This window comes from Dermacentor andersoni, chromosome 3 (assembly GCF_023375885.2).
Source record: "Dermacentor andersoni chromosome 3, qqDerAnde1_hic_scaffold, whole genome shotgun sequence".
NCBI classification, from domain to species: domain Eukaryota; kingdom Metazoa; phylum Arthropoda; class Arachnida; order Ixodida; family Ixodidae; genus Dermacentor; species Dermacentor andersoni.
This window is the reverse complement of record NC_092816.1, coordinates 108846503-108859077: the sequence shown is the minus strand read 5'-3', so window position 1 is coordinate 108859077 and position 12575 is coordinate 108846503. Positions and strand designations below refer to the sequence as shown.

Genomic DNA, 12575 nt, shown 5'->3' with positions numbered 1-12575 from the left:
CAACAGCCCTAAAATGTGTAAGACCAAAGATGAGAAATTAAAACCAAAGGAAAAATGGAAGACGACGTTGAATATCATGCACCATTCCATTAGTACATCTCTGTGTTTGGAAATTACAATGAGCCGGTGTGGGGTGTATAAATTTTATGCGGTCATTTAATGTTTCTGCGCAACGCACACGTGGACTCACTATTGCTATTTATTGAGTCAATCCCATGATATATATGCAAATTTTCTGCGTCCTATCGAGGCGAGGTACCAACTGACCAGCAGACGCGAAACCGTGGTACGATAGACAAAGAAAAGCTTTGCTTACAGTGGGTGCCTATATCTTGTTTTGATATTGTGCTCAAAATGGCGGAATTTTTTAATGACCTTTGATCTTCATCTATGACATGACGGTCAGCAAACCCGCACGTTGTTCCCCATGTCATGATGTCCAGGTTATTAAACACAGATCGCGCGGGCGCAGTTTAGCAATTGGTATACGTGTATATGCACGTATGACTGATTAGGTCTGGTGCTACGTGAGGCTTCTATGGGTGAAAATTTATTACTTCCACTGTGTCATGGGCGCAGGTGACGCAGCAGTGGCCGAGGACGCTACGGCGAGCGTCGTAGTCGCACTGATGCAGGTGCACCCACCTCACAACGCGTTCATCACCCGCAGCCGCTTGCGCATGCACCAGATAGGATTCGTCATCTATCAAGTGAGTCATCTTGTCCGGTGGCAATGCTGCCTGTGCTCAGATTCTGTTCTCGCCGATGCGTTCGTCGGCCCATTTACCGCAAAAAAAAAAAAAAAAAGAAAGAGAGAAAACCCGAAATCTAGGCGCCCCGCGTTTTCTTATTGAAACATTTAAATTAAAATATTGTACGCTCTCATTTGTATCAAGTTAACAAGGCCTACGAACTTCCCTAGCTCGCAGCGCTTCAAGATAAAGTGTAGTTCATGTCGCACAGAGCTAAGGACCCGCATTCACGTAACGAATGACCATAAAGAATAAACAGAAGAAACGTTTTCGCACTTCGTTCCATCTATTCTTTTTTATACGTTTACGTCTTCTTGGTCCGCGGCCTTCAGTGTCATATGCAGCGCGCTTTACCATGGAAAGAAAATCTGAGAACACAAATAGATCACAGTGCTAATTAAAGTGCAGTTTCGAAGTCTCGGAAACGGGGATTAAAGCCGACGAGATGAACAGTGCTCAACCACAATTGAGATAACGGCACACTTAAGTACGTAAGGTGCCATTCTTCGACCGGTAGTTCGCTGTTAAATGATGTATGCCAGTTTTCAAAAAACTTCGTTGACAGCCTCATCAGGACAGTTTTATTTCATATTTGGTTATCAGTCTCTCTAGGGTGAGTGAGTAGACAGTGGATTGCCGACAGTTCGATTCTTGATTATCGCATAATCGTTCTGTCGCTGAAGATCGTTACGACATTTAGTGAGCGCTTTAAGAACTTGAGGCTTAGTTCGCCGAGTGCATATCAGAGACGTAGGAGGGCTAGTGATGAAGAAAAAGAATCTAAGCCCATTTCTTAAAGAAAGATGGCTGAATGCGAAGCTTTACCTTAATTCAAACTGAATCAAGCTACCTCCCTTCAGTATCGCGAACGGTTACGTGTATCCTCATATGCCCGAAGGCCTACCCATGCTGAACGACATGAAGGAGCGAGTGGTGGCGCCTCGACTGCCGTTCATGTGCATACGGCGCCTGACTTACTGTCGCTGTCAATACGGCATCAAGGCGCAGATCGTGAACATTCAGATCGATATCAGCGCAGCGACGACGACTGGCTTCCGTCTCGTTGATGCGCACTCTCGGATCTGATTGTCGACGGATACACATGGCTCCTGCGTGCCTTTGCCGATACACGGGATTGGCTTTACTGTTACGAACGCGCGCACGCTTACGTTCGCGTACGACAGCCTCTTCGTATGCCGTGCTCTGCCCCCGCGGTCCACCCATGGTGACGACCGGGAATGCATTGCGTGACGCGCGTAATGCAATGCATATATATATATATATATATATATATACAGTTCGTCTTGGTAGCGAGGCGTTTCTCCGTTGGTCGAGAGCACGATGTTGTTCCCATTGTTCTTATCGATACAACTACGAATGTAAACTGGGGTGTTCTACGTAGACGCGTAAGTTGGCTTTCCTGCAGTGCGCTTTCGGCGCTCACGGACGAATCAGTGAGACACAGAAAGCTTCGCTTTAATAATTGTAGGACACTTAAGGACTTATGAGTTGTGAATGCGAAATCATTATTGTCAAATTCAACGCCGCTGAGCAATCCGTCGAGTTTTCAATTCCTCCCAGGCAAGCGAGCACGTTGAGACTCTTGGAGTGTTTTGATTTGGCCTTACCGAGGCGCAGTTAGAACGAAGGCGAGACTTTGCTCAAATAAGGAAGGCGCGGATAATGCAGGATTTCGACAGCGAGAGCGAGGGCGATTTGGCTTCGCGGTGATGCCCTCTCACCTCCCGCAACACGTGGCGCGCTACTGTTGGGGTTCCTTTTCGCCCGCTCTGCTCCGTTGAGGAGTGCTCGTGCCATGACGTCGCAGCCAACGGCAACTCAAGTCGAGGCGCGCTCGTGATGCGGCGTCGCTAAAACCCCTTAAACTTCGTAAAGTACTGCCACGCTTTGAAGAATGGAGCCTCCTCCTCGCGCGCTCTGGTCGAGGCCGACGCTTCGTCGCTATAGCCCGGAATACATGGAGCGTTTTTGAGGCGATTTTCGCCTCACGGCGCCGATTTGACGCCCGGCGTCGAGAAAAACGCCCGCCGCCGCCGATCAGGACCGGCTAGATTTTGACGTGGCGCGCACGCGTCTGACGCTACCGGAAGTGCCTGTCGGAGTCACTTCCTGCTTGCCGCCCGCGCGAAGTAAATGAAAACTCTTTTTAAAATTAGTTTTCAGCAACGAGAGCCACAAGCAATGTACAGAACGAAGCTCAGATAGAAACTCTGCGCAGTCCGCACGCCCGTTTCAGTCGCACAAGGTTGCCAGACGAAACATTTCCGGCCAACTCTCTCCGCTGAACATCCACAAAAATGTCGACACAATACTAAACATACCTGGTAATGTGTATAGACATATTACTGGGGTATTTATTGCATAATTTATTAATTATAACACAAGCAAACAACATATAAGCATTGTTCGTTCATTTAGTGGTAGCCAAAACATTTTTGCCTTGTCTGGCCACACTGCGGCGGCGTTCGCCGCTCGTACGCCTCATGTAGCCTGGCCGGCGTCCCGCCAGCGCGTTTTTTTTTTTTTTGGCGCGCGATAATCGCAGGTGATAAACGCCCCATGTAGCCCCCGCTTATTGGCCTAATAGCATCACGTGGGCCCTCGCGCCGTGCATCAGCGCCATTTTTGCTCGAGAAGCGTCCACGGAGTGACGAGGAGCGCATGTTGGCACCGTTGCTACGCTCGAGCAGTGTAGGCGGCGCCACGGTCGAGAAGGGAGCTTGAAAGAGAGGAGAAACGAGGAGGAGTGAAGGCGGGGGAGGAGAGTGTCACTACTTTACGAAGTTTAAGGGGCTTTAGGCGTCACAGCCAATGGGAACTTAAGTGCCGTTACGTAAGCAGGACGCCGGCATTTTCGCTCAATGAGCCATTTCACGCTCTCGCATCAATAAAAAGCGGCGAATCATGGCGATTCTGTATCAAGCGCTTCGCTTAGCAACTCAGTTTTCTGAGTCGCACCTCAAGTTCAACGCTAGATGAGTCTGGCTCAATTGGCACCACTTCCGAGCGCAGCGAACGCATGGACTCGAGACTTGCTCGTAGTTTTGTACCTCACAGCTCGCAGTTATAGAAAACCAAGAACATACTAGATGAGTTTGGTTTAGAGCTAGCGGATATTAGGGTCAACATATCCTCACTTTAGTATCTGCCCACAGAGGGCAGCGGTAGCACCATATTCGTTTCATGGTACTTTGTGGCTGTGGGATGCATGGCACCTGGAGGTCCAGAACTCGTTGGTCCGTTTTTTCCCCACTTCATTCCGCATTTATTTTAGAACTCGCGACTTAGCTTGTGAGGATTGCTGTCGTGGACTTCAATAGACACTGCAAACCCGCTCGGGATGAATCGTATTGCAAGGAATGCTGTTCTATTGTTCAAAAGTAGGAAGCGTCTCATCTGTAAATTAAACTTTGACCTGTCCCTCAGCCTATAAGAAATAAAAGAGAAGGAAAGGTAGTCAGATGGACTACTCCGCTTATATTGAAGAACTAATGGCTCTTTCCTTAAAAAAATTCATTCTTCTTTTTTCATTTCCACTTGCATTGTGTGTCGAAACATGCAAGTATACTAATTAGGAAAACAAAACGCGAAGGTTTCTGATAAATCAGTCAAAAGTTATTTGATGTCTCGGAACCCTTACGAATTCCTTCTTCAGAATGAGATTGGAAGCACTGTGTGACATTGCACGCAAAACAACCGCCGGGGCTCCGTAAAGACAATTATCTTTTGATTTGGTCAATGACCCTTGCGTTTTTTCAAGTAGGTTACCCGAGCAGACAAGTTTTCGTCAAACGCTTGATTAAATATACCAATCTTAGCGATTGTGATAAAGCTTTAGCTTATCTTAGACTGTTTCGTGTTGTCGGCGTTGTCCGCAGACATCCTCTCATCTCTCAGATATCTTCCATTGTCCTATCTCATTAGTAGAAGCACTCGCGATGGCACATGCGTTTCCACCAATGAGATGGGAGAGTTAGGTCACGGGACGCAAAGCTCGGTTCCCTGCAACGCCACCAGATGGCGTTGCCCCCGGTGCTTTTTTTTACCTCTTTCTTTTTATGAAGTCAGAGAAGCGTAGAGCAAGGTTAGTTCTTAATAAAGAGTAAGGAACATTGATGAAAATAAATGGCTAGCTAAAGTGCAAAAATATCAGTCTATCTCAAAAGCGCGCAGATGGAATGAAGGTGCCAAGAAAATTCGCAACCAAATACAGAATAACTGGAAGTCTAAGTAGATGAGGCAGTCGTAATAAAAAAGAAAGTGAGAGAAACGCGGACAGTAAATTGCATGCAAAAAAAGAAAAAAACGGTGACCAAAAAGACCACAGTGACAAGACGCAAGAAAGAAATCAGGATAGAAAGTTCTTATGATGACGTAAAATGGAATGCGTTGTTATTTTAGGCTTGAGTTGGCTGCCTGCAGACAAAATCATATCGGAGATAATATGCGCCATAGTACAAGTCATCTGTGTGGTGTAAAAAAAGCCCCGGAAACGACTCGTAATAGAAAGCCAAGATATTAACCCAGCATGACCCGCAGGGAGCGTCCAGCTTCTTGAAGCGTTGGGGTTCAGAGAAGGTGTAATGATGAACTATTCAGTGAGAGACGATTAGTAACTTGGTGAAAACGTCAGGGAAGAGATTTATAAAATGAATGTCATTGCAAGCGTAGGTAATGGTACAATTTAGTGAGAGAGGTTTTAAATGGGAAAGATTGAGAGCAGTTAGGCAAAAGCCTAGATAGCGATCAATGTAGTAAAACCTGGATTAAATCAAGCAAGCTAGGTGACTATTCGACCCCGCCCAGTTTCAAAGGGGGTGCAAATAAAACATCATTCAAATACTTAGGTATCCTACTAACACACGATTTGTCATGGTCGAAACACGTTGATGTCACCTGTGACACGGCCCTTAAAGACTACGTTACTTACATCGTCCGCTGCGTCTTGCTCCTCAAGAAACTAAACTTCTTACATATAAAACCCTCATTCGCCCCATCCTCGAGTATGGCTGCGTTGTATGGAATCCATATAAACTCTGTGACGTCAAAAAACTAGAATCAGTGCAAAAAAAGGCAGTGCGTCTTGTTTGTAGAAGATATGACAAGGAATTTTCGCCGTCTAAAGTTGTTCCCCTACTTGATCTCACTCCTCTTGCAGAGCGTCGCAAACTTGAATGCCCAAAATTCCTTCGCATGTTAACCATTTCTCCTCACCTCTCCTCTCTAGATAACTATTTGACTTTTTCCAAACACTCATGCCACCATGCTCTAAATATCTCTACCTTTTTGTCCGCACTGATTCCTTTAAACAGTTTTTTTCCGATCAACAAATGAAGTCTGGAGTTGAGTTGAGTTGAGTTGAGTGGTTGTAGGCTACTGGTGGGATTAGCCTTGCAGTAGCTGCCGGCAATTGCTCCACCGTAGCGACACTTAAAATACATAAATCATATAAATCAGACACAGACCTCACAACTACACTACACATAGTCACACCTAAGGTCACCATGTGGAGGCCAAATCCGTGTCCTGCAGGTAATTTAAAAGAAGGCGAGAAACCTCCTTCCTATCTAACCGGTTCCCGCGCGGGAAAACAATGTCCTGTATAGAACTGTGGGGAATTCTTGTCCTCTTGAGGGACCCGAATAACACGCTCCTTTCCGCGTCATACAGAGTACAGCACATAAGGTAATGTTCTATGTCACCGCACACACCACACGTTGAACATAATGGTGACAACGCCAGGCCAGTCTTACACATCCACGCAGGGGTACGAGCAGAGCCCGTGCGAATGCGGAGCAGTAAAGTGGCTTGGTTTCTTTTGAGACCCTTAGTCACACATGGCTTGTGAGGTGAGCTCCACAAAGAGTGGAAGTGGCACGACACCGCTTCTCTGAAGAGTCTCTTGTCCTCTTGAGGCACTTTTCTCAAAGGATTCCCAGACAGCGCTCTATGGGCAAGGCTGTCCGCCATCTCGTTGCCTATGATACCTATGTGCGAGGGCACCCATTGGAATCGTATGGAGAAGCCTTTGATAAGGAGAGTGTGCACCGAGCGTAGGGAGCTTAGACATAAAGCATCAGTAGGGAACCCATACTCTAACCTTTGAAGGGCGGATTTCGAATCTGTAAGAATGACTACGGGTTGAGGCGTACAAAGCCGTAGCTTTTTTAGGGCTGCCTCAATGGCAACGCTTTCGGCCGTTGTGGAGGACACGACTGTAGTGAAGCGAACCGACCAATCATACTTTAAAGCGGGAATATGAAAAGCAGCTGCACTAGATCCTCTGACCTTGTCCACAGAGCCATCAGTAAAAATTTGAAGATGACGTGCATATTCAGTTTCAAGATGTTCCAGTACGAGCGAACGTGTTGCCGCCAAAGGAGAACTCCGCTTAGCACGAACGTGAGGAATTGTCAACGAACAATCGAGGCTCGCGAAAGACCAAGGTGGATTCAACCTCTTAGTTCTACCTCTAGCGTCAAGACCCAGGTAACCAATAGTATTAAGGGCCAAGTACGCTCGGGACTCGGATCTCTTTCGAAGGCTCTGTAGAAGGGCTCGACCGGCTATCGTCTGTTTGAGGCGGCCAATTTGCATCAATAGCCTTTGTGAAGCGACTAGGCTAAGAGGTCTCGATAGAGACTCATAAAGTACTGCATTATTAGGAGCAGACTGCGGAACGCCAAGAGCCCTCCTTAGGCCCTTTCTGTGCAAAACCTCAAGTCGTTCCAGCTGTGATAGTGAGGGGGAAATTAAAGGGAGCTGGTACATTATTCGACTCGTCACTAGTGCATCGTGCAGCCTGATCATTGAAGAAGGGTGATTTCCCCATTGCTCACTTGCAACTCTACGGATCACATTGAGACGCGGAGATAGTGATGTCACAATAGAGTCCACAGCTCGTCGCCACTGTAGACGGTAGTCAATAATTACGCCCAAAAAGCGTTTGTACTTCAATTGACGAAGGCAAGATTTATCAATGTCTATCTTCAGCCGCGCATACCGTCTTCCTCTACCTGGAAACATGATGAAGCCAGATTTTTCCACCGAGAGAGTCAACCCTACACCTTGAAGGTAATTTTGAACTGAAAGTAAGGCCTGTCGAGCTATCAGAGCTAAACGCTTGTGTTGATATCCGCTTAACCAAATACAAATGTCGTCCGCGTATATCGACATATGGATATGCCTGCAATGTTTTTGCACTTCAGCGGGAAGACCAGCCATTACAACATTAAACAGCGTCGGGGAAAGAACACTTCCCTGAGGTACACCTCGCGATACCGCCCTTTCGGTGCTTATGGTACTTCCTAACCGCACTTGGATTTTACGATCACTGATAAGTGAGTGAATGAAGCGCAGAAGATAGCCCTGTACGCCTATGTCCATCAAGCTATTTAGTACTGAACTTTGAAGTACGTTATCATAAGCCTTTGATACGTCTAGGAAAATAGCTAGTGTTGAGAGGCCGAAAGCTCTTTGATGTTCAATGTGGCTTATCAAGTCCAAGACGCTATCTTGCGCGCTTAGACCTGTGCGGAATCCAGTCATGCATGTTGGCAGAGCCCTTCTATCTTCAAGCCACCATGATAAACGCTTACTTGCCAGCTTCTCCATGAGCTTAGCCACACACGACGTCAATGATACAGGTCGATACGAGGCCAAGTCTGTCATTTCTTTGCCGGGTTTCAGCACTGGGACAACACAAGCCACCTTCCATGAAGGAGGGACGTCGCCAGTCTCCCATACTCGATTGAGAAAGCTTAGGAGCATCTTCCGGTGTTCTAGAGGTAGGTTCTGCATCATCTGGTTGGTAATGTCGTCAGGACCTGGTGCACATCGACGCCGCAGGCTGCTGAGTGCTGTCTGTAGCTCTCGAAGTGTGAACGGGGCGTCCATAACAGACGTAGATGTTGCAGGCCGAGCGCACTGATGAATTCCTGAGCTTGCACGTACAAATGCATCTGCAAATTCCTCTGCCAAGCAAGCGAGAGGTTTCTGCTTTAGCAGTGCAAGCGCTTCGAAAGGCTTACGAGGACGAGAATCACCAGCAAGGCTGCCAATGACTCGCCAAATTCTCGTCATTGGTGAAAAAACAGACAAGCTGGCGCAGAAGGACGCCCACTGCGACCTACAGAGCTTGTTCGTATGGCGACGAATGGCAGAGTTAAGCCTGTTATAGGTCGTCTTCAAGGATCTGTCGTCCTTCTTCCGCATCATTTGTCGCTCCGCCCTTCTGCGCGCTGCGCAAAGGTTCCTGAGTTTTAAATCTGGAGTCGGAAAATGATTAGGCAACTTGACCGCCGTGGTAGCTGCCATCTTGCCATAAATCATTTTTTCTATCACATCTCCAGAAACACGTGCAAGTTGCTCCCTGTATTTGTCCCAATTAACAACATGGCTTCTTTTAGTGCCGCGCGTATTGAAGTCGGCAGTAAACACAAAAATTGGGTAGTGATCACTTCCCATGCGGTCAGGTGCAGTTGACCACTTCACACGAATGTCAGGTGAATGCAGAGTGAGGTCTATAGATGTGGCTGAGGCGGGAGGCCGGAAGAAAGTGGGACTTCCGTCATTGGCCACGCACAGGTCCAAACTGTCGATAACTTCTACCAGTTCGCGTCCGCGGGAGTCTGTGTTCCTGTCACCCCAGACCGAGTGATGGGCGTTGAAGTCACCGCAGATAATTCGGGGCGCTGGGCAACGGTCACAAAGCTGCTGGAGAAACAAATCCATTGCTACCTTCTTCCGCGGAGACACGTATACGGATGCAACTGAAGAGTTCGAAAGCCGAGCCGTATCTTCACAGCCGCTACCTCAATGCTATCGGTGCAAAGATCGGTAACGTTCACAGCCACATGAGGAATCTCTCTTCGTACGTAAAGGGCGGCACTTCCTGTGGGAAATGACTTTATGCTGCAATTCTTGTGCGCAACATATCCAGTCAAAGATCTCCCCCTTGGTAGGCCAGCCTCCGAGAGCGCCAATACTGGAACACAAGTTTCTTTCAAAAATAATTTCAGTTCTGCTAATCGACTTAGAATCCCAGCGCAGTTCCATTGCATAATAAACGGCACTTTTCGGTGATTTTTGGTTGCACGAGGTTGAAGAAAACTAGCCATATTATAAGGCAAAGTTCGCTGCGAAGGCGGTAATCATGGACTCAAACGAAAGAACGAGCTGTAGAAAGGTCTTCAGGGTGCCAGCCTGCATCGCTTGAACATAGGAGCGGAGGACTTCAAACAGAACTCGCAGAAGGTCGGACAGATCCCGATTTTTGAGCTCCTTATTTTGTTGAACGCACTGCCTCACCACTTCAACAAAAGATGCGGACTGGGACTCACTCTTCGTCGCTGCAGCTGGTTTCTTCGTCTCTTTTGAGGCAAGGGAATGTCCTCCTTGTCTTCGAGTCTGGTTGTGATCTGGTCGCTGAGGAACTTGGACAGTTTTGGTTGAAGCAGATCGAACAACCGACTCACTCACAGAGGACTTTGCCGTCTTGCTAGGGTCAGGTCGCTCACTGACGTCGCTTGTTACCAAGCCACGAACTTCCGACTCTAACGCAGGGAACTCAACTTCCGACTCTAACGCAGGGAACTTGTCACTTCCAGGTGTCGGCTTCTCAGTAGGTCGTGGTTTGGGACCACTAATGAAGGACACTCGACGGTGTAAGGCGCTTACACGGAAGGGGCAGCCACCGAAACTCGCTGGATGGTCGCCCCCACAATTAGCGCAAGCAAAATCTGCCTTGCAGGCTTTGTAATCGTGGGCGCCACCACATCGTTTGCAACGTTGATCTTTGATGCAAACTTTGGCTACATGCCCAAAGCGTTGGCACTTAAAGCATCGGGGAGGAGTTTCAACGAATTCTTTGATTGCATGCTTGGTGAAACCGAGGTTAATTTTCTCTGGGCGCTCGGTGTTGGGAGCAAACGTTAGCACAACAGAGGTAGTAGGCTTCGCTGCCCATTCTTTTTCTTGAGTTTCCACCCGGCGCATCATACGTTTCACGTGCAATACACCTTGCGGTTTCAAGTAGTCAAGAAGGTCGCTTTCTGAATACCACACTGGTACTCCCCTAATAACACATGTGTTCGTCATGTAGGAGTGGGGCAACCGGGCTTTAACTCTTATGTCACAAAGCTGAGAGCACCGGAGAAGAACGTCAACTTGCTCTTCCGTTGCGATATCTAGATGAAGAGCACCTTGCGTAGTGAAGCGACTGCGAATCGGAGCAGATCCCAGCAGCACTTTAATGGCTTCGAAGAGCCTGATAGGGTTCTGCTCTCTAAAATCAGCACCTTTCTCTGTTGGTAAAACTATCACTGGGATTCCGACCGTTCTTTGCTTCCGATGACTCACCACCTTGAAGCCGTCGCTGTCCACTTCCGCCATATCAGCCACTTCCTCGTCAGGGTCGACGATAGTGGAGTCGTCCCCACTGAGCGATAATGACGTACTGGACTGCTGATCGTCCCTGATGACTGGCAGCTCCACGCCTTGCGAGGCCATGGCCGCCTCCGCCACGCTGGCTTCCTTCGGATGGCGCTGTCCCTTTAAAGATGTCGGCGCCGGAGCAGCCGTACCCTTTCCATAGGGACAGTACCGCCTTAAAGATGCGGCCGTCTTCCCAGGATATAAATAACTCACTCAATGAATAGCAAAACTTAGGGAAAATTACAGAGCTGAGGTGACAACAGATCGAACAGCGTCGTCGTCTTCTCCTTCTCCTATATCTTCATGAAGTCTGGAATTTATTACCAGGTAGCATCCGTTCACTACCGCTGAAACAATTCACGCAAGCTTGCTTATGCTTGTATGTTTATTGTTCATCCCACTCAGCCAATAGCCTCATTGAGGCTACAGTATGTACAAATAAATAAATAAATAAATAAATAAAATCATCATCACCGTCATCATGCTCACGCGTGGTGGAACCCACTGATTGCACCTGCCGTATCGTGGAACTTTTGCCAAGGCGAGGTCGCGCCTTGCCTTTCCTATCGTGATTTAGTGATGGCGTGGGCGTTTGTCGTCGCGTGGCAAACGTCGCAAACGGCGTGATTGACACCATAGCGTTTTCCGTTGCATACTTAGAAAGCCTTCGAGCACTCGAGCATCGAGAAGGGCATAGTAGTTTTAAACCATAACGCCATGAAACATCTTTTATACCGAAATGTCACGAAGGACGCCCCAAGGGCGGTTCGGTGCGATAGAGATCGCGAGCGAAAACTCCTAACGCGCACCGCACTTAACGCTTAAACCGTCCTGTGCGTTTCGTTATTGCTCTCATTAATGTTCTCGTTCACGTTATGCTTTTTATGCAGCCTTCTTTATGTTGGAGACTTGGAATGCTGCAGGATAAGGACTGCACTATTAAACACTTATTGTTGTCGCAATTCTTGCGGTCCTGCACTTGTAGTATTTTTATTGTGAGTGGTTTTAAAGTTTCATGAACTCCAAGTCAACGAATGAAGTTAGCTAAGAGCCGATATTTACTGCACGGTATTTCTACGGCTCGACAGAAACGACGCACCCGCGTGGAAAATGAGCACAGCGGTAAGGGTCTTCTTTATTCTTATCCTGACGCAGGCGTTGGACCACTTCCGGCGCTTGTCGCTCGACCACTTTGCGCGCACACCGGACGTGGCCAACTCCGGGGCGTACATCAACTACCGCGAGGTGTTCGGTCGCTTCGAGCTGCGGCCGGGTCACTACGTCATCATACCGGCCACCTTCGACCCACACTGTCCCGGAGCGTTCATGATACGGGTGTACGCCAGCAGCCCCTTCCAACTGAGGTGA

The 12575-nt window shown here is 48.0% G+C and overlaps 1 protein-coding gene across 1 annotated transcript in view; it reads left to right on the top strand.

Moving 5' to 3' along the window:
- The window catches only part of LOC126540360 (calpain-A-like), a 29120-nt gene extending 16545 nt beyond the window's left edge, over positions 1-12575 (top strand). Inside the window, exons 9-10 of the mRNA XM_055074395.2 lie at positions 592-710; positions 12363-12575. Of these exons, the coding sequence (XP_054930370.2) occupies positions 592-710; positions 12363-12575 (332 nt within the window). The remainder of the gene's footprint in view (positions 1-591; positions 711-12362) is intronic.